This window comes from Chenopodium quinoa, unplaced genomic scaffold (genome assembly GCF_001683475.1).
Source record: "Chenopodium quinoa cultivar QQ74 unplaced genomic scaffold, ASM168347v1, whole genome shotgun sequence".
NCBI lineage: Eukaryota > Viridiplantae > Streptophyta > Magnoliopsida > Caryophyllales > Amaranthaceae > Chenopodium > Chenopodium quinoa.
The window spans coordinates 1,199,214-1,222,467 of record NW_018742966.1 but is presented as its reverse complement, the minus strand read 5'-3'; the positions used below and the strand labels follow the sequence as shown (position 1 = coordinate 1,222,467).

The window sequence follows — 23,254 nt, the reverse complement described above, 5'->3', positions numbered from 1 at the left end:
AATTGGGATATTAATCATAACATACCCTATAATTCTTTGATTAGCTTTATCTTATTGTATATATTATGGTTGTTAAATGGTGGCAAAATTATTATTTTAAGGTGTTAAATTATTAAAAATATATATATATTTAAGAAAATAAAAATCAAAACCAGGTTTTTAAAGGTGGTAAAAAAAAAAAAAAAAAACCTGTTACCTTTTCAAGTTGACATAAAATAGATTGATTATGGTTCAATTTTACTTTAACATTAGAATATGAAGGGTATTTTGGTTCGATATAAGTTGTTAAAGTTCTTTATATTGGCTTACGAGGCACAAAATATAGTAGCACACATAAATAAGGGTTTGATTATATTATAGGTCTTGAGTACCACCCTTTAATTAATTACTTTATGGAGGACTTTACAATGTTGCTAAACTAATTTGTGGTTTTTTTTTTTTTTTGTTTTTTTTTTGTTTCTTGTTATTACAGCCAAAGTAAATGGAATGGGGAAGAAATTGAAGTAAAACTAAATACGAAGCGATGGTTTTATACGAAGACGAAAGATGATCTAAATTACTGAGGAAAAGATGCACGTCTTCGTTTAGAAACAATCACGATTTGTAGCATTATTATGTTTAATGTGGCAAAAGAAATTTAAAAAATAAAATAAAAAAATGAATGAATAATAAAAATGTACTTTAAATTTTAGCTTATCAATCTTTAAGTCGTGGATAATAGTTGTTTTATTATCCATTAGGAAACTGTTTTATTTTGAGAATTTTTTATATACACTATTTTTGGTGTTCGAGATTAAACTTTATTTTTTAAACTTTGTTTGTATTAGTCTTCCCTTTAAATTTGGATTCTAAAAATTATACTACGTAAATATCAATATTTATGGCTGTTTGGATTAACAAATGAAAAGTAAATATAAGTTGATCATACAATCAATGTTATTACATTAGATGATTAGACTTAATTTTGTACTTTGTACTATATATACGAGTATATTTTTTTGCCTCTATTACTTCCTCTGTGTTTTTTTAAGTGTTACAGTTTCACTGGCACATAGTTTTAGGCAATTTAATTAATTTAAATAAAATAAGAGGTAAGTGGGATAGTTGGAGTATTAAAAATTTTAAAAGAAAGATAGTGGTGTTAATAGTTTATTGAAAAGTAATGAATGTGAGAGGAAATATATAATAAAAAAAAAAGTGATAGTGGATTTGGGTGGAGACCATGAAGGGATAGAGATATACTATTTTGATGTAGCTTTTTGCCAAAAAATGAAGTATAACACTTAAAAAATCACGGTCGGATATGGAAAGTGTAACATTTAAAAAACACGGAGGGAGTAGTATAAACAGAGTACAATACCTGGTAGTACTACATACATATATATGATATGAGACTTGAATCACTTAATATAACAAAAGGATCATTAATTATGAATTAAACTTAACGATTTAAACTTTGTTGTTTTGTTCTATTCAATTCATTGACCTTGAATTAATTTGAGTTGATCAAAATATGAATGATAATGATCTTGCTTTTTATCGTCAACTTTGAGCTTTGTCTTTATCTTAATAATATATTACCCTCCGATCCAATCCCATAATTAATCAAAAATAGAATAAGTAGCCTTGATTTCTTAGGTTATCTTCCTCGATCAGTTTCGACGAATTATCATCGTACATCTGTCGTGACCAGCAATATTTGACAATTATTATTACTACATATCAAATACTTGCTAAATAATTTGTAGATATGGACAAAAATTCATATAAGATTAACGTATATGGTTTGCATTGGGATTTGTCTAAATAGTAATAGTCATATTTCTTCCTCAAGAAATGGCGAACTCTATGCCTTGTTCAATGTCCATCTTCCTGACTGAATCCTTGTAACCTAATCAATGCCTACTAAATTATTAAGACTATATTTTTAAAAATTATTCCTAGCTATGTTGCATTATTTGCCAAAGTAATTTTTAATACTTTGTATACTACAAAGTATATACTTTCAACCTTTCTTTATCGTTGTAAGTTTGTAATATGTAGGGATTGCACAATGTTTTATTTCATACTTCGTATAATTTATGTGATGATTAAAGATTTTACAGAAAGAAAAAAAAAAATAACGAACTCATGTGATAGGCTGACGATGGAGAGAAGTAATGTATTTATGTGCAAATATGAATACGGTTCAATAATTAAAAACATAAACACGTAGATTACAAGAAAATATTGTTTTATTCAAAGAATGAAAGGAGGAAAAATTCTATGCCTTGTTTAGCTGTCTATCCTTGCCTTCTTGATTGCTTGTTATCGACTCAACATCTATTACTCCGTAATTAATTAATCTATCTATTATACTCGTATGATATAATGATAATACTATAGATGTATTTTAAATTACATATGGAGTACTTAGTATGTCGCACTATTTGCTATAAATAGACGAGGTGCTAGTGCTAACCAAACCACAACTCAAAAACATTTCTCCACATCTTCTAACATAGTCAAGAAATACTGAGAGAGCTAGAAAGAGTTTGATAGGCATGGCAAAGGGTACTTACATTTTAAGTATTCTCGTCGTCTTCTTCTTCTCCTTAGCCATTGTTGCTCACTCTGTAAGACCCTGACTATACATCAAAATTTTGTATTCTCATCGTTAAAATTTCTTAATCTTTTGCATAGTTTTTTAGTGATTAATTCATACATGAAACTAGCTAATTAAGCTAGATGAACCTATATATTAATAAGTCTAGTCACACACTAGTTGATCCTCAAGTTTTAAGATGTTGTTTGCACTATATACTGCAACGTACGTAGCTGTATACACTATTACTACTGTTTCGGATGAAAACAATCGAATCTCGGAAGATCCTTTTATCTTGAGGGAACTTGGTCTCGGTCCGAACGACGCAGGAGCCGAGGGTTTCCTGCACAACAAATACACGTAAACTAGCCTCGGGGGGGACGCCGAGGAAGGCCCCTCCGATGCTTAAGTCAGTATATTAGAGAGAGAAAGCTGTGCAAGAGTTTAGTTGCTTGAGGCTTTATTGTCTTACCAAGAATTGACCAAATTGTTGGCTTTTATACCTTGGCTAATGAAGGAGGCGGATTGGGCCCGGAAGTCAGTTGGGCTGGGCCAAGCTGATTGGGCCGTTGACTGACCTTGACATGGCTTTGAGGATGTTGATTTTTGACTTTAGCACATTTGGAGAGTTGAACCTTAACCTTGGGCTTTTAATTGGATCATTCAGTGACCAGGCCCAATTGGACTAAATTGGACCCAAACAACTTGCCCCCCAGACCCGATTTGGAAGGATGACGGGTCGGGTTTGATTTAATCAGAAAAGGAGGGAAGTGAATGATTTGTTAATCCAAAAATGTGAATTTAAACCGTAATTAACCCATGATTAATGAGATAACAACAGTTAATGTGGATAATTGCGGAAGTTGGATGGGTAGTGGGCGATTTAACTGCAAGGTCGTGTGTTTAACGGTTACTTAGTGGGGTGCTTGAGAGAAATTGAAACGCAGACTCCTTGAATTCCCATTTCTGGAGATATAAATAGAGGCGCGTCTTCTCTCCCCACTCATTCATCAACACAAACCCAGAATTCTCAAGAACGCTCAAGAGCCCGCATCAAAACTTCGCAAATTCCCCGAGCATTAAGCTTAGAAGCTGAGACTTGTCACTACCAATTCGTAAATCGGCGACTTTTGCTTCAGATCAAGGTAAATTCCTTTGATTTTATTTCATTTTTCTTCGAATTCGAACTCCTTCCCTTTTTCTTTCGACTTTTCTCTTCGAAATAGTCCATGGCAAGAGGAGTTAGAGGTAGAGCCCGTGCTCCAAGAAGAGCAAGGCCGATTCCCGATCCTAGGAATAGGATTGGGACCTGGAATGGTCGAAGGCCGGAGTCTGACCCTGCTGATGGGATTAGGGCGACTCCCCTTTCCTCGGCTCCTCCTCAAAGAACGGATGAGCCGAGTGCTTCTGGACGGGACGATGAAATTCCCGCTGTCCTTTGGGATATCCTCCCTGGGTTTTCAGAGTGGGAGAATGCCGAAGTCGCTTCGGCCATGATAAAGAACCGCCCCTACTCATGGTGGGTAGAGAACGCCGATCAATATCGATTTGCCGAGCAAATTGAGTTGCACTACGGCATTTTTGAAGCTGATGGATATTGGTGCCGAATGCCCTCAGCATCCGATAGAATCCATCGTCCACCCCCGGGGTATGTGGGGGTGTACACGAGACAGCTTCAGTATGGGCTGAGGTTCCCTTTGGACGTTTTCGTCCGAGACTTGCTGATCCATTACAACATTTCCCTATGTCAGCTAACCCCCACCAGTATCCGAAGGGTGATGACATACTTATGGGTCTGCAAGTTCTTCAGATACGTGCCGAACCTGCACTGCTTCAGAAAGCTCCATCGGCTAGTGCCAAATATTCAGAGTGGGCACGGAAGCCATGGTTCTGGGTGGTATCGGATTGAGTCCCGGCCCCAATACTTGACCATGTGGCCAAATGACTCTTCAGACAAGGACTGGAGAGGTCAATGGATTTGGGTTAGGGCACCCATAGATCCGGGCCACCCTTGTGTCTTCAGCGCTCCCCGGTACTTAGCTGAGCCTGATCCCGAAATGGGAAGTCTAGGTCCCCCCGCAGATAACGGGGCGGATCCGAACCTGGATCAGCAACATATCTTCGGCAAGCTGCCGAACCCGGGGGGAGTGGTCGAATGCAGCATATCCCGGAGACTTGGCTCCCCGATACGCATTACGTTTTCCAAGAGAATATGCTAGCAGCTGTTGGCCTCAGCCGAAAGTTTAAGGATGGTAAGCTTCTTCGGCTGGGGCCGAGGCTTTTAACTACCTCTTTTTCTTCTCTCGCTTTGCTTTTTTATGCTGTGCCAACATATCTGAGCTAAACTTTTTCCCTTTCCTTTTTTCAGAGCGGGACGAGACCAACGTTGGTATTAACTACGCTCGTCTTGGTGTTAACCGAGAGCGAGTTGTAACTGAACGGGCCCCGTCTATCACTGAGCCGAGGCATAGGGAAGTTCATCTGGACTCTTCCCACTTCCAAATTGAGGCTGTTGCTCTGTATCAGAGGCAGAAGCCTTGGTGGAAGAAGAGAGACCCTTGGTTTCAGCTGCTGAACGAGGAAGCTGAAGCTGCCCGCACAGCCGAAGAGGTTGCACGAGTACTTGAGGCTTGTGAAGGAGGAGAAGGGTCCTCCAGAGCTGCTGAAGCCGAAGCTGCAGCTAGAGCAGCTGAAGAAGACGAGGCTTTGCTGAAAACCTCGGTGAGCTTTCAGACAACTTTTTTCTTTTCTTCTTCTTCTTTTTTTTTTACTCACACTCTTCTTCCCCCCTGTCTGTTACAGTCTGAAGAGAGTAACAGACACAGAGAAGGCAAAGCTCCTGTTCGTCCCGAAGATCAAATACAAGAGTCTTCAGACTCAGATATGGACGAGCAGCCCCTTCTGAAGAGGCGCCGAAGGATGGCCATCATCGGCCCTCATGACTTTCAGCAGAGGCCGATGACCATCGGCGTCGCAATAAGGGAACCTGAGGAAGGCAATGGATCGCCGAGGGTTCCCCAGCCAACACCCCAATCTCTTCAAAAGACCCCTCCGCCACCTCCTGAGATGGAGGTGGATCAGAGAACTCCCGAACCTAAGGGAGGGGTCCAAGAAGAAATCAAGGAGAGTGCTGCTGAGCACGAAAATAAAGATGCCGTGATGTCAAATGCTGAAGGCTTCACGGCAGATATCGCAAGAGAGGTTGAGGCTTTCGTCCTCACCCCTGAAGAAGAGGAGGTCATAGTACTTGACTCCTCTGAGAAGGACGATGCTGAGACAACCAAAGCTAATCAAGCTCCATCGTCGTCCTTCCCTTCTTTCCAGACTCTGCATTCTGGAGAAATGGGTTTCTCGGCCCCCCGAATTCCAATCCCAGATCACATCTGGGACCTCATATGGGGTCAAAACCGAGAAGGAGCTGCAGCCTACTTCGGCAATTTTGCTGGCATGTCCGAAGTAGACAGGGCAAGGATCTGGTCGCTGAAGGCCACTGCTGGGATGGGCGAATCCAGTAGATCAGTTCCTGACCCAGCCAGGTCTAACCAACTGCTGATGATGCAGGTAATTTTCCTTCATTTCCTCCGAAATTCAGCTCTATTTTTTTTTCTTATTACTTATTTTTTTTTTGTCTTCCTGTTTTCAGTTCGTGCACAATCAGACTCTCACTGTAGAGCTGATTGATACCCTACAAGATAGGGTAGACGCTGCTGTGCATGAAAGGAAGGTGGCTGAAGAGGAAGTTAAGCTTGCTAAGCTGAAGCAAGCAGCAGCTGAAGAGAAGCAGCAGGAGGTTGAGGAGTACGGTAAAAAAGCTGCCGAAGCTCTGAAAACCTTCTGCGATGCTATGGAGATGGAGGTTTTTCCCCCACTGATGGAAGGGGAAAAATTCCTCCAGGAGCATATGGGAGTGGACGTCTCCAAATTCAAGGCTGCTATTGAGAGCCGAATTCAAGAAGGAACTGCTGCACAAGCTGAAGTGCAGCAGCGTCTAGAGGCTCTTGAAGCCAGCCGAATGGCTGCTGAAGAGTTGCTCTTGGCCAAAGACGTCCAACTCTCAGAGGCTGCTGCTGCTGCTGAAGCTCAAAGAGCTAAATTCCAAGAGGCTGAGGATCAACTGCTGATCCAGAAAGTTGAAGTGGCCCAAGCTCAGACAAAGGCTTTCCAAATTCAGCAAGAGCTGAATGAGCTGAAGGGGTCCTCCTCCAAAGTCGCTGAACAGCTGAAGAAATCCAAGGAAGACTTGGAGGAGACCCAGAAGAAGCTGGCTGATGCTGAGGCTTTACTCAAAGTCCGTGTTTACACCCAAGAGGAATATGAGATGGGTTTCAGAAACGGATTCCGAGTATGCCGAAGACTCTGCCTTCATGCTGAGCCGAAGCTGGACTGGTCTAAATGTGCTGAGTGGGTCCAGAATCCCGAAGACCCTCACATGAAGTATGCAACTCCAGCTGAAGCTGAAATTCTTAAGGCTGAGGAAGCCGAAGAGGAAGCTGAAAGACTGGAGTTGGAAGCTGAGCAGAGGGAAAGGGAGGCTCGGCAAAGTGCAAAGCCCGCCTCTTCTGCTGCTGGAGCTGAGACCACCATTGGGCCCAATGAAGCTGATCAGTCTGACCCTCAGGCTGAAGCATAGGAACTCGGGCAGTCGTCTTCAGAATCTTGCGGTTCATCATGCGCTCAACTTTAGACTTGCCGCTTTCTGAATTTTTGCCTTTTGTTTTTTTTTGCTTCAGCTTGCCTTATCGTACAACAGCTTATTATATTTTTATTTTGCCTGTACGTATTTCGGCAGCTGTTACTTTCCGCTTGTGGGCGGCTGCCGACTATTTTTGTAATTCAACATTTTTATTTCAAAGAAGTTCACTTTCTCAGCTTTCTTGTGTATTTTTTTTTTTTTTTCTTCTCTTCGCTTTACCAGTCTTCGCACTTTACTGCTTTCTTTGAATGATCTTTCAAATATTTGCTAAGTGCAGAACTTCGGCTAGCGAGAATCATTTCTGCTGAGACTTCTTTTTGCCGTTTGTACTCGGATGTTTTCAACTTGTGAAAAAACTGACATAAGTATCAAACTTCGGCTGAGCTGAAGGGTATTAGATCAGTTGTGCCATTTCTCTATTTCCCTCTGCCCCCCCAGAAATCTGAAGATGAGGTCTTCTGAATTCTGGAATGGCTGATAATTTTTCTCGGCTAAGCCGAGGATCTTTGAACACTTTGCTTTATTTTCTACATCTGTTTTTAAAGTACTGATTTCCCACCTGAGAGTTTTCACTCTAGAGATGGTACTCTTGTGACACTTTCTTCAATTCATCCAAGGGAACAACTATCCGAAACACCATGCCGGGGCAGCAGTTTATCTGAAGTACGAGGCATCATCATGCAATACTTCAGAGTTGCAACTACCACCCGGAACTGATTCATCCGAAGTACAAGGCATCACTATGCAATACTTCGGGGCTTTATCAGTTCTTATTTTTTAGGCTATGTTTCGGATAAGTCTATGGCCTTTTTGCCCAAAGGAACAGATTCTCCGAAGTACAAGGCATCACTATGCAATACTTCGGGCTTGTATCTTTTTTTGGCAGGTTTTACGGCTTGCCGAGGTACAAGGCATCATTATGCAATACCCCGGACAGCGCCGAATGAAACCTTGAATTTTTGAAAAACCGTAGAAAGCATAAAGACTTAAAGAATACACGCAATCTGAATGAATACTGGCTCGATGGCCTTTTTATAAACAAAATCAGTGTACTTACATAGATTGTACTATCCGAAGGATTTACACATAGTATTTTTTGAGCACATCGGCATTCCAATGGTTTTTCAGCTCGGTGCCATCCATTTGTTTGAGTCTGAAGGTACCGGGCTGAAGCTCTTGATAAATTTCATAAGGTCCCTCCCAAGATGCTGAGAGTTTGCCATGAATGCGACTTTTTTGAACAGCTGCAGCATTCCTCAAAACTAAATCCCCAACTCTGAGAGGTCGTTGATAGACTCTTCGGTTGTAGGACTTGCTCATTCTGAGCTTGTGTGCAGCCATCCTTTCTCGGGCTAGATCTCTAATCTCGTCAAGGAAGTCGAGGGACTCTTTCATGAGCTGCTCATTTTCCTCGGCTGAGAAGAGATTCACTCGTAGGCTTTCTGAGCCCACTTCCACTGGAAGCACTGCTTCGGATCCATACACCAGCTGAAAAGGTGAATGCCCCGTTGCCTCCTTCTCGGTTGTCCGGAGTGACCAGAGGGTTCCCGGAAGTTCCTCTACCCACTTGGACTTTTGATCCTCTACTCTTTTTCTGAGAGCGTTAAGGATCTGTTTATTTGCGGCTTCGGCTTGGCCATTACTCTGAGGGTGGCAAACCGCGGAGTAAGCCAATTTTATCCCGAATTGATCAGTGTATCGGCGCAAGGGCAGGTTGTCAAACTGTCTGCCGTGGTCGAACACAAAAACTTTTGGGATGCCGAACCGAGTTATTATGTTCTGCCAGATGAACTGTCTGACAGTTTGCTCAGATATGCCTGAAGCAGCTTCCGCTTCAATCCATTTGCTGAAATAGTCGATTCCGACTATCAGCCACTTTCTTTTGTATGGGGCCTCGGGAAAGGGTCCCAGAATATCCAACCCCCATTGTGCAAATGGAAGAGGATTAAGAATTGGCTGGAGATCTAGGCATGGCCGATGGATTACCGGTGCAAATTTTTGGCATTTCTCGCATTTTCTGACCATGTTCTTTGCATCCGAGATCATTGTAGGCCAAAAATACCCTGCCCTGAGAGCTTTGTGGGCTAAGGTTCTCCCTCCTATGTGGTTTCCGCAGATGCCGAGGTGAATCTCTCGGAGAATATAGTCGGCATCCGTTGGACCCACGCATTTCAATAATGGAGCGGAGAAGGATTTTCTGAGGAGTTGGCCGCCGAAGACGAGGAATCGTGAACTGATCCGCTTTATCTTGGAGGCCGAATTCCTATCCTCGGGGAGCTCGTCCCTGAGTTTATAAGCCAGGATGTCATCCATCCAGCTCGGCTCGAGTGCAGCGCAGCAGATTGATATTGCTTCGGCTACACTCTTTTCTCGGCGCACCTCCACATAGACAGAACGGCTTAACTCAGTCAGAGTTGAGCTTGCAAGTTTGGAGAGTGCGTCCGCTTGAGCATTTTGACCCCTTGGGATCAGCTCTACTTCGAAAGATCTCAGCTTCGCAATTGTCGATTTGATCCTTGTGAGGTAAGCTGCCATTGAAGGCTCTTTAGCCTCATACTCCCCCCGGATCTGATTGGCGACCAGCTGAGAATCTGTCTTGAGGTAGACATGCTCGGCTTCCAACGATATGCACAGGTCTAAGCCAGCAATGGCTGCTTCGTATTCGGCCTCGTTGTTAGAGGCTTTGAATGAAAATTTTAGTGCATACTCGAAGGTTTTGCCTTCGGGAGAGGTGATGACGACCCCTGCCCCGAACCGTTCACGGTGGAGGACCCATCCGTGAAGACGGTCCAGATTTTCCTCCTTGCATCCAGAGTCTCCTGATAGGAGCACTCGGCCAAGAAGTCTGCCAAGGCTTGCGCCTTGATGGCTGTTCTCGGCTGATAACCGATACTGAACTCGGTGAGCTCGAAAGCCCACTTTGCTAGTCTACCGGATTTTTCAACCTTGCCGAGGACTTTCTCTAACGGCTGATCAGTTAGAACCGCTATTTGATGAGAATCAAAATAGGGTCGCAACTTCCGAGCAGCCACCACCACTGCATAAGCCACTTTTTCTAACAATGGGTAGCGCGTCTCGGCATCCGTCAGGGTGTGGCTGACGAAATAGATCGGCTGTTGAACTTTTTCTTCTTCCCTTAGCAGCACCGCGCTTACCGTGGCTGGACTGACCGCCACGTATAAGTATAGGATGTCTCCTACGACTGGCCTTGCCAGTGTTGGGAGTTGAGCCAGGTGTTCACGGAGCTGCTGAAAGGCTGACTTTTGTTCGTCTCCCCATTCAATGCCTTTTGAATTTTGGAGCTTCAGCGCCTTGAAGAAAGGGAGCCCTTTGTCTGAGGCTCGTGAGATGAACCTGGACAAGGCAGCCATTCTCCCGGCTAGACGCTGAATATCCCTTTTTGTCTTCGGCTCGGGGAGGTCTAAAGCAGCTTGTACTTTGGCGGGGTTTGCATCAATCCCCCTCTTGCTGACCATGAAGCCGAGGAACTTGCCTGACTTCACGCCGAAGACACATTTCTTCGGATTCAGCTTCATTTTGTATTTTCTGAGGGTGGCGAAGGTTTCGGCTAGGTCCGTGACATGATCTTTTTCTTTTATGCTTTTGACGATTGAGTCGTCAACATAAACCTCCATGTTTCGGCCTTTTTGCTCGGCGAAAACCTGATCAACCAACCTCTGATATGTTGCCCCCGCATTTTTCAATCCGAAGGGCATCATTCTGTAATTGTACAACCCGGAACTTGTTATGAACGCTGTTTTAGCTCGGTCCTCGGGGTGCATGAAGATCTGATGGTATCCCGAGAATGCGTCCATGAAACTGAGCAGAGCATGCCCGCTTGTCGAGTCGACCAGTTGGTCGATCCTCGGCAGCGGATAGGAGTCCTTGGGACATGCCCTATTCAGGTCCGTGAAGTCAACGCACATCCTCCAGTTACCATTTGCCTTCTGAACCATTACAACATTGGCCAGCCACTCCGGATACTGACAGGGTTCAATGAACCCAGCATCTAGGAGCTTATCGACCTCAGCTGCGATGTTCTGGTTCTTTTCGGCGGAGTAGTTCCGCTTTTTCTGCTTAATGGGTCGACTGGAGGGGTCGACATTAAGCCTATGGGAGACGAAGTCCGGATCAATCCCGGGCATTTCTGCGGCTGAGAAGGCGAACACGTCTCCACTGGCCCGTAGGAGTTGGACGAGTGCCGCACGGGTGTTTGGCTCCAGTGACGACCCGATGCTAACACATCTGTTCGGATCTCCTACGGTCAGTTCTATTGACTCGGTCAGGTCATCCGTCTCCATGCTCTTAGAGTTGGATTCCTCGAATTCCGGCCTGCTATCAATATTAGCAGACTTTCCTGACCGCGGCTGGCCATCAGAGTCGTTCGGCTCTGAGGCGGAGTCAGCCTTTTGGCCCCCATCAGATTTCTCGTTGTCTGGGGCTTCATTAGCCGAAACGTCTGAGCCTCTCGGCTTTTTGGCGTTTCGGTCCCGGTGCTTTTCCTCCCCATCGCCACGGTCGCCTCGGCGAGACGTGGATGGCTTGAGGTGATTGCATCGGCGGGCTTCTTTTTGACTGCCCTTTATTTTCTCGGAGCCTCCCTCGTCTGAAACGTATATCATGATTTGATGATACGTGGAGACGACTCCTTGAATGCCGTGAATGAGGGGTCTCCCCATGATCACGTTGTATGCAGATGGAGCATCTACGACCAAAAATTCGGCCATGATATTCCTAGCTGCTCGGCCTTCGCCGATGGTGACAGGAAGTGTAATCTTCCCGTCAGGATACGAGGAAGAGCCGTTGAATCCAGACACCGGGTAGGGTGCGGGGGCCAGGTGCTCGGCTCCCATCCTCAGCTGGTCGAACGCTCCTCGGAAGAGGATGTTCGCCCCGCTACCGCCGTCGACGAGGGTCCGCCAGACGTTGCGGTTGGCGATGCCCAGAATGATTACTAGTGGGTCATCGTGGGGGTATACCACCCCCTCACAGTCTTCGGCTGTGAACAGGATGTTCGGCGCCGGTGACTGGGACTGCCGAAGCTCAGCCTGATGAATCTGATGGGTTAGACCCCTCAGTTGGCGTTTGGCTGTGCCTCGCGAGATTCCCCCGGAAATAACTAGGATGTCGAGGGACTCCTTGCCCTGAGGTCCCTTATCCTTCTTCCGAGCGAAGTTGAGGTCCTGCCGAGAATCTTTCTCAGCTTTTTTCTCCTCGCGCCTGTCCGCGAGGTATTGGCTCAGGTACCCCTTGCGGACCAGATCCTCAATCTGGTCCTTCAGCTGGACGCAGTCCTCGGTGCGATGTCCGGGTGAGTCATGGAACTCGCACCACTGGTCCTTTCCCCTCGTCTGATGCCAGGGAGGCAACGGACGAGGTTTTTTGAATCTCCCCTCGTCCTTCGTCGTGCTGAAAATCTTAGCACGGGGAAGGGAGAGTGGAGTGTATGAATCGTACCTTCCCGTGTAGGGAAAGTGTCTTTCCTTCTTCGGCTCGGCAGCAGAGGACGGTTCTGAGGCCTTAGCCTTCCCTTTCCTCTGCGCCGAGACTTCGGGCTGCTGCCCTTTCGGCTTCTCAATTCTCGGACGAGACTGAGACCTGGATCTGTTCCACTCCTCGGCTCGGATGAACCTATCCGATGCTTCCAAGGCTTCCTCCAGGGTCTGCGGGGGATGCATGACCATGAAGTCCAGGAACTTTCCAGCTTGGAGGCCGTTCCGTAGCGCGAACACGGCCAGGCCTTGATCCAGGCTTGTGATTCCGGATGACTCGTTGCTGAAGCGAGTCAGATAGTCGCGGAGGCTCTCGTCCTCCGCCTGCTGCAGACTCATTAGCTCTGCAGTGGTCTTCTCTCGGCGGTTGGCCGTAGAGAATTTGCTCTTGAACTTGTTGGAGAGGTCGTTCCAACCGGTTATGGAGCCTTCCTTGAGCCCTTTGGTGATCCAGGATTGGGCAACACCTTTGAGGGTCGTAGGAAAGTATTTACACCAGGTAGCCTCAGACCTCGGGTTCAGATACATGTGCCCCTCGTAAGAGGCAATATGATCCTTAGGATCTGAGGTACCATCGTAAGTAATATGTGCCGGGATTTTGACCGTTGGCACATGCTCTTCCAGAATCCACTTCTGGAAGGGCGAGTTCGATGGAACCATGACCGCCTTCCCCTTGTACCCGGCCTCAGGGACCTCGCTCCCTCCTCTCTCAGAGGTGGAAGTGGTTTTCGTCCCCGGCTGAGACAAGGTTGGGTGGGGTCCGGTATCCTCTGGGAAGGTGAGGCGGCTATGCACACTCACCTCCCTCGAACCCAAGCGTTCGTGAACGCTTTGGCGGGCGAATTCCGGGTCCTTGGAGGGCCCCATGGAATTCTGAGCTTCAGAGTGGTCAGAGGGTTGAGGGTTCCTCCTCCTCTCCTTACTGGAGTTTCGGGTGTCCCCTCGCCACCTCTGGCCGAGCTCTCTATGTGGTGGAACTTGTCCACCATCATCCTGACCGATCCTCCTTTTCAGGTTTCTCGGCTGGTGATCATCAGGCATCTGGATTGGAGCCCCTTGAGCTTTAAGGAACTCCATGCAGATGGCCACTGCTCTGGCCACTTCCTCGGTGGAGGGTCCGGAGGGAGGAGTCTCCCGCGGATGTGACCTGGATTGCACGCTATGGCGCGGCGGGGAGTTCCTCGCACCTGAGCCACTCGGTCTCGGGGATGGCCCCGGCTGCCGAGTGTGGTGCGAGGTGTTCTCCTCCTGGAGGCTAGGACCTCTTGAGGCTTCCCTTTCCGGAGAAATGGGGGCCTCCGATTCGGAAGAGGCTTGCTCCGGGGAGGGATAAACCGGCTGGCGTTCCCTCACCGTAATCCGGCCTCCTCCCTTCTTAGCCTTCTTGGAACTCTTTCCACTCTTAGTCATGGCGACTGCCGGAGTGTTTGATGACTGACGCGAAATTTAGTAGCGTTCCCCACAGACGGCGCCAAATTGTTTCGGATGAAAACAATCGAATCTCGGAAGATCCTTTTATCTTGAGGGAACTTGGTCTCGGTCCGAACGACGCAGGAGCCGAGGGTTTCCTGCACAACAAATACACGTAAACTAGCCTCGGGGGGGACGCCGAGGAAGGCCCCTCCGATGCTTAAGTCAGTATATTAGAGAGAGAAAGCTGTGCAAGAGTTTAGTTGCTTGAGGCTTTATTGTCTTACCAAGAATTGACCAAATTGTTGGCTTTTATACCTTGGCTAATGAAGGAGGCGGATTGGGCCCGGAAGTCAGTTGGGCTGGGCCAAGCTGATTGGGCCGTTGACTGACCTTGACATGGCTTTGAGGATGTTGATTTTTGACTTTAGCACATTTGGAGAGTTGAACCTTAACCTTGGGCTTTTAATTGGATCATTCAGTGACCAGGCCCAATTGGACTAAATTGGACCCAAACAACTACTACATGAGTTGATAACATTTTTTGTGCATATGCAGTCATGTGCGTATAACGTGAAACTGAAAACCGGAAATGTCGAAAGAGCTGGAACAGATGCTAGGATTTTGCTTCGTCTGTATGCCAAGAATGGCGAATCAATAGATGCTCCAAGTTTGAGAAGGTATAGGGATGGACCAGATTCAAAGGACTACTTTGAGAAGGGTCAGTTGGACAAATTTAAGAATAGAAATTGAGGAGAAAGACAGTTGTCACAACTCACAAATAACAAAGTCAAAAGTTTTACGTATTAATTTACATCTGCTTAAGCAGAAGGCAGGGATGCACACAAGTAGAAACAAAGATCCTTGCCTAGAATTTGCCACAAGAGCAAACTTCTCTGGCTTTTGACAGAAATTCTGAATTTGAACCTTTCCGAATTTTATACGACTAGTGATTTCACAAAAAAAAAAAAAAAAAAAAAAAAACATAGTATCCTCATAAAATGCTTTAATCAAATTGCCAAATTTTGGGTTGATGAGAGGGAAAATTTAATAATACTCTCAGGCAGCAAATACCTATACAAATATTTCAAAGCATGCTATGTCAGTCATCCACTTCAGCCATGTTCTCTCTTTGCAGCTCTTCCAAATACTCCTTGAAAGCCCCTAAGAAGATCCTCACAGTCCCATCGTCCATCACTGATAGGCGTGTCGCGTACCTAACAAAAATAAATCTAACTAGACCACTACTATATAGACGGGCAAGCAAGGGTCGGATCCCAAGAGACTATAGTTCAACTAATTAAATAGACTCAAGCAATTACTAAGCAAGTAACCAAATCAAATAAGTGGGAATCAAATTCTAAAGAACTAATTAAAACGATAAAATCTAATAAAATGCACAATTCAATGCTAAAAACATCCAAGATCAAGCTTCACCACGAATACAATTAATGCAATAGTCGTTCTACCCCTAACATATAATTCAATTGATTAATGAGGAAAAGTAATCCATGAATAATACCAATGGTCTCTCCCGAGTTATCAATGGCTTCTCTAATCACAATCAAGCCTACTTCCGTGGAATCATGTAAATTAGAGACCTTAAGCACATTACTCTAACTTCCTAATCATCCGTTCAACTACTCCCGTGATAAACTTCAAACCCTTAATTGATTTATTCAAATCCGTCAAAACCCAACTCCCGTTGTGATAAAAACAAAGGATTAATAACAATACCAATTATCCCTAATCTAGTATTGGCATAAACATAATCAATTAAGCAAATCAAATACAATTATTATTAGAGAATTTAAAGAATTAAATCATGCATTAATCATATTCGGGTTTCGCTAGATCTTGGAGTAAAGAACTACTCACACATATTAATGGAAGCAAAAACAATAATAATGAAGAAAGCATGATTAATAAGCAATTAAAAGTAAAAGAAGAAATAGAGATGAATACCAATTGCTTGAATGAAGAAAAGTACCAATTGTTGATGAACAAAGATCAAAACTTGAAAGTGCAATTTTAATCTAGATCTAGAGAGAATATTAGGGTTCTAATGGTGTTAAAAACTGCTAAGATAATAACTAAGTATGTTTTAGTCGGGCTTTACAAAGGGTATTTATATCCTTTAATTAAGAAAACCCGAAAAAATAGGAAAATGCGGTCATCGACACTCCGCCCGGTCTGACCGGGCAAGGCTGCCCGGTCGGGCGCGAGAAGCAAAAACGACCTTACGCCTTCAACAAATCTTTCATATGCAGTGCTTTTGTCCGCCCGGTCTGCCAGGGCAATGTCGCCCGGTCCGGGCGGATGGAAGTTGAACTCTTCCATTCTTTCTCATGACTTCTCTTCTTTTCCTTCTTCGCCCTGGATGCCAGGGCAATGTGCCTTCCAGGCGGACACGGGTAAAATTCTCCTCCATCTTAATAAGCTTTCGTGGCTATCTAAAACAAGTTCAAATCATCCGGAAATCTTCATATGCCTACAAAATCAATCAAATAGACCAAGCCACACTAGAGAGGAGGATATTAGCGAGAAATAGCTTCGTAGAGCTTAGAAGTCATACGAACATAGCTATAAAATGAGGGTAAAATATGGTATAGAATGTGTACATCAAATTCCCCCAAGCTAAGTTCTTGCTTGCCCTCAAGCAAGACAATCAATGACTAGCAACAACCAAATAAACATACTTCACCCCATAATACATTTGAAAATACCATACTCAAAATCGAAATCGGACACACAAGCATCTTAGCCAACTAATCACCTCATTCAGACTATCAATCAACCTGAATGGCCATCAAACAGAGTCAACCATGTACACATAAGGAATCGATGACTAGAGTATCTCACTTAGTGGTCACTTCGCACAATTTTATGTGGCGAGCTAAAAATGAGCCTGATCTCTCTCCATCCCCACTAATGATGATAACCCCCCTTATCTCACAACACTCGTGTGTTTAAAGGGTAATAATGCCGCTCAAACTAGTAAAAAGTCGACTCGAAATACTATGCACGAAGGTCAGAAGGTCTTTTTCAAGCTTGTAATGTAAGTCGGGTGAAAATGGGTAGGGAAATTTTAGAAAATGTAGGTAAATATAGTCCTTCAGGGAAGCCATCAAAAATGAACAATACACATTAAAATCCCATCGAACTAATTCACAAGAATACACACTCCAAAGATAACTTGAATTAAGAGCAACTACCACCTTATTCACCCTACATAACAATTCATCGCACTATTCTTATTTTTGAAGCTCTTTTATTTATCATTCAAGAAGCTGAAATTTTTTTCTTTTCTTTTTTCTTTTTTTTTCTTTTTTTTATAACAAACTATAAGAGCTTTAAAATAGATCATATAGAAAAAATTTCAAAAACCTTCAAGCTTCAAATTAATCTTCTCCAAAACATCATCACAAACCATAGAGAATACCAAGATAGATGGCTCCCCCAAGCTAGACTTGGGATAAGTTACTAATTGGGGCCGATAGGTTAATTTTGTGACTTAGATGAAAAACATGGACAAGGCTACAACATGGGTAAGCAAGAAGGGAACATATGTTTCTAAATTCATCTGGAGGCTACCTAATGAACATGGCCTTCGTCCTCCTCATCGTGCATGTGCAATGTATCATGACACACTACTAAGAGTCTCAAGACAAAACTAAGATCAATGTCACACTAGGAACTAACACACATGAATAAATAATAAAGGCTCAAGCCTCACAGTTAATACAGTCAAGCTCCAGATTCATACACAGTTGCACAAAGTTGATTTCCATAGGCCCAGACAATCCAATATCAGATCATGATCATTTAATCCGCATAGCAAGTCTTTCAATCAAAATCAAGCCAAAAACCAAAATCATCAAGTTTAAATCATTAAGGATAGGGGCACAAAGAAGTAGTTTACTAGCCATTCATCGTCATGATTCACAAAGTAACTACCCAAAGCCAAAAGTAATCCTTCCCCCAAGCTAAACTTCACATTGTCCTCAATGTGAACATATATCGAATAAGAACAAGTAAGGGAAAAAGAAAACTAGGCCCTAATGACAGAGGAGGGATCATACCTAAGGGCGAAGCTGGGACCGCCCTCAAAATAACGTCGCATCGTAACCCAAAACACTAAAAAAAATAATAAATAGAAAAAAATAAAGGGAAAATAAAATAAATAATAAAAAAAACGGAATGGGTTGCCTCCCATTTAGCGCTTGTTTAAGGTCTTTAGCTCGACCCTTCTTTAGTAGCTCAACCTGGGTCACCACACGGAGAAGATATTTTGTGGTATTTCTCATAAATATATCCACCTCCAAACGACTCCTTCAAATTTGAGTTGATGTACTTTGTATCCGAGCTTATTTTGATGTAGCTAAACCCATCATGTGGTGGAATATTGTCTTTTTTGCGCACATGATTTCTATTAGAAACACACTTATTAACCAAAGGGTTAGTAGCATCAATTCTCAAACAAGTACCACCATCAAAAGTAAAATTATGGTCATTGAAAATCTTAAACACAACTTGTTTATCCTGAGCTCTAATGGTCACTTGTCCTTTAGGAACATCTATTAAAGCTTGACTTGTAGCAAGAAAAGGGCGACCAAAGATGAGTGGGATCTTATGGTCTTCTTTCATATCCACCACAACAAAGTCAACAAGAAAAACAAGTTCACCAATCCCAACTAATACATCTTCAACTACACCCTTAGGGAGTCTAACAGTTCTATCAGCCATATGAAGAGATATAGGAGAGGGTTTAAGGTTTTTCAAACCTAATTTGTCATACACTGAAAAAGGCATTAAATTAACACTAGCACCTAAATCACACAAGACCCTATCAAAATATGTTTTGTTTATCATACAAGGGATAGTAAAACTACCAGGATCATGCAATTTAGGTGGTAAGCTATCATGTAAAAGATCAGAACATTTCTTCTTTACTACCACACTTTCTAATTTCTTATCATTATGATCATGATCTAGAATTCCTTTCACAAAATTTGCAAATTGAGGCATTTGAATTACAAGATCGGAAAAAGGAATGGTAGCATATACCTTCTTAAGAGTCTCGGAATACTTCCCAAAATGCTTATCGAGCACAGCTTTTGATAACCTTTGCGGGAAAGGCATTGGCTCCTCATATGCTTGTGGAGCAACATGTTTGGGACCTTCTCTCTCATGCTTCTCAGTTCTTGACTCCACATTGCACGCTTTCTCTTCTAATCCACCCGTAAACAATTCATCACTCTTCACGAAAATTGCATTGCATTGTTTCGTCTGGACTTTTGCTTGATCTTGAAGTGTTGTTAGATGACTCACTTGCTGTGAAAGTTGAGAAAGATGAGTCTCTATCCTCTTATTTTGAGCGGTGAGCAATTGGATTGAGTTTTCAAAGTACTCATTTTGCTTTGCTTGTAGCTCAAATTGCCTTGATATAAGCTCTTGTTGTTGAATTTGGGAGGTAGTAAAAGCCTTCATAATTGATTCAAGATCAAATTTTGAGGTTTGGGGTGGTGGTAGTTGTGTGGATTGATGATTGAAAGGTGCCCTTGCTTGAAAAGCAGGTGGTGGTTGAGGATTCACTGGAGCCTGATTGTTCATATATGAGAGCCCTTGATGATTTCTCCACCCTTCATCAAATGGCCTTGTGGAGGTTGTGGTATAAAAAGCATTAGCTTGCTCAATTGTCATTCCATCATAATTAGGTTGACACTCCCGCGCAGTATGGCCTTGCAATCCACACATCTGACAAGTTTCCATCGAGGGTCGAGGGGACTCAGCTTGGAGTTGATTGACTTTGTGAGTTAGTGCCTGCACAGAACTAGTCAACATGGTTAGAGCATCAACATCATGTTTATTACCTGCGTTGATAGCATTTCGTCCCCTTGGATGGTAATTATCATTAGCCGCCATCTTCTCAATCAAATCCTTTGCATCGGTTGGGTTCTTCGTCATGATAGAACCTCCAGATGCAGCATCAATGTATATGCGAAACTCATGGGTCAAACCATTATAGAACGTTTGGATCAGCATCCATTCAGGAATACCATGATGAGGGCATTGTCTCTGCAATCGCTTGAACCTCCTCCATGCTTCATATAAGGACTCATCATTAGATTGATGGAAGGTATATAGCTCGTTCCTTAATTTTTCGGTTTTCTCTTGCCCCAAGAATTTTACTAGGAAAGCCTTAGCAAGCTTGTCCCACGTATCAAAGGAACCAATACCTTCATCTCGTAGCCATTCCCTTGCCCTATCCCTTAGTGAAAAAGGGAAAAGGCGTAGTCTAATAGCATCATCAGTGACACCGTTGAGCTTCATAGTGTCACACTTCTCCAAGAAACTATCAATGTGAGTCACGGGGCAATCATTTGATGAGCCCGCAAAAGAATCATTGGAGATGAACTGTATGAATTGGGGATTCAACTCAAAACTTTGAGCGGTGACAAGTGGTCTAACAATACTGGAGAGAAATCCGGTTGTTGTATCCGGAATACCATACTCCAAAAGAGATTTTGTTCCTGGGTCAACCATGTTTCTTGTATTTTGATTTTTCCTTCTTCTACCTCTTCGTCTACGTGCAATAGCTTCGATCTCAGAATCAAAAGGTGTTAAATCATCTGAACCTGAACTTCGAGTTTGCATGCAACAAAGAAACTAAAACGGGAGATCAAAGACACAAGGAACAATAGCCGAAGCAACAAAATATATGCTTAGTAAAATGAATCACAAATAACTAGAATGAAACCGTTAGTCCCCGGCAACGGCGCCAAAATTTGATAGGCGTGTTGCGTACCTAACAAAAATAAACCTAACTAGACCACTACTATATAGACGGGCAAGCAGGGGTCGGATCCCAAGAGACTATAGTTCAACTAATTAAATAGACTCAAGCAATTACTAAGCAAGTAACCAAATCAAATAAGTGGGAATCAATATCTAAAGAACTAATTAAAACGATAAAATCTAATAAAATGCACAATTCAATGCTAAAAACATCCAAGATCAAGTTTCACCACGAATACAATTAATGCAATAGTCGTTCTACCCCTAACATATAATTCAATTGATTAATGAGGAAAAGTAATCCATGAATAATACCAATGGTCTCTCCCGAGTTATCAATGGCTTCTCTAATCACAATCAAGCCTACTTCCGTGGAATCATGTAAATTAGAGACCTTAAGCACATTACTTTAACTTCCTAATCATCCGTTCAACTACTCCCGTGATAAACTTCAAACCCTTAATTGATTTATTCAAATCCGTCAAAACCCAACTCCCGTTGTGATAAAAACAAAGGATTAATAACAATACCAATTATCCCTAATCTAGTATTGGCATAAACATAATCAATTAAGCAAATCAAATACAATTATTATTAGAGAATTTAAAGAATTAAATCATGCATTAATCATATTCGGGTTTCGCTAGATCTTGAAGTAAAGAACTACTCACACATATTAATGGAAGCAAAAACAATAATAATGAAGAAAGCATGATTAATAAGCAATTAAAAGTAAAAGAAGAAATAGAGATGAATACCAATTGCTTGAATGAAGAAAAGTACCAATTGTTGATGAACAAAGATCAAAACTTGAAAGTGCAATTTTAATCTAGATCTAGAGAGAATATTAGGGTTCTAATGGTGTTAAAAACTGCTAAGATAATAACTAAGTATGTTTTAGTCGGGCTTTACAAAGGGTATTTATATCCTTTAATTAAGAAAACCCGAAAAAATAGGAAAATGCGGTCATCGACACTCCGCCCGGTCTGACCGGGCAAGGCTGCCCGGTCGGGCGCGAGAAGAAAAAACGACCTTACGCCTTCAACAAATCTTTCATATGCAGTGCTTTTGTCCGCCCGGTCTGCCAGGGCAATGTCACCCGGTCCGGGCGGATGGAAGTTGAACTCTTCCATTCTTTCTCATGACTTCTCTTCTTTTCCTTCTTCGCCCTGGCTGCCAGGGCAATGTGCCTTCCAGGCGGACACGGGTAAAATTCTCCTCCATCTTAATAAGCTTTCGTGGCTATCTAAAACAAGTTCAAATCATCCGGAAATCTTCATATGCCTACAAAATCAATCAAATAGACCAAGCCACACTAGAGAGGAGGATATTAGCGAGAAATAGCTCCGTAGAGCTTAGAAGTCATACGAACATAGCTATAAAATGAGGGTAAAATATGGTATAGAATGTGTACATCAACCACCAAGATTTGACTATGCTCCTCAACCTTACCCACACACATAATCAACTGAGAATCATGACTAACAGGGACACCTCTGCCTATAAATTCAACTAAGGCATCTCCCAGGGTGAGCGTAAATGTTCGGCATTTCCAAGGGATTGGTTGGTCTATCCTATGACAAAATTTGAGGCTTCAACATTGCTACTAAAGTATATACCACCTGTCCTTTTTGGCCCCCGGATAACTTTGCAATTTGGGTCAGATGGTTATAATTTGGGAGCCCAAACTTGACCAGTTTTGCCCTGAAGGCATCTTGTTTACTCATTCCCTCTTGATCTGCATCAAGACAACGAACTGATGTTTCATTTATTGTCAAAAGATCTACCAAGGGCAGACCTGCACAGTACATATCCTTGTGAACCTGGGACCATCAAACATCTAGGATGCCTGAGCTTCAGCAGCATCTGCCCCATTAGCGCCTCCTGTTTCGACTGCTCATTTTCAAAAATCTTTGCCGAATGCCAGTTAGACTAATGTCCAATAGTCTAGGAACTGTATTCAGCTGCTAGTTGGTATGATCAGAGACAAGTCAGACACCATCCAGCTCTTTCTCTCCCTCAAAACCATAATAACCATCATCATCATCAGAGGGAGGAAGAGCTACCCAATCAATGTAAGATGAAACTTAAGGAGCTGCTTTTGGCTTGGGCTTGTTGGAGGTAGATTCCATCTTCACATTATCAGATTTTGAGCCCTCATCAGTTTTTCCCATTTCAAAGATAACTTAGCAGCCAATAGCTGGAGGGAAGGGAAGAGAAAATAATGTCAAAAGATCGATAAATTGACATAATCTATCTAGCAGCAGACAGAAATAA

At 43.2% G+C, this 23,254-nt stretch overlaps 1 protein-coding gene across 1 annotated transcript; it reads right to left on the bottom strand.

Annotated features, from left to right (window-relative positions):
* Positions 1-18,439: 18,439 nt before the first annotated feature.
* LOC110729048 lies at positions 18,440-20,725 on the bottom strand. The gene has a single exon (XM_021908751.1). The coding sequence runs from the start codon at positions 20,723-20,725 to the stop codon at positions 18,440-18,442; it is 2,286 nt and encodes a 761-aa protein (XP_021764443.1).
* Positions 20,726-23,254: the final 2,529 nt, after the last annotated feature.

Excerpts from the sequence above, each read along its gene's own strand:
- LOC110729048 (XM_021908751.1), bottom strand. The coding sequence starts at position 20,725 with ATGGTTGACCCAGGAACAAAATCTCTTTTGGAGTATGGTATTCCGGAT.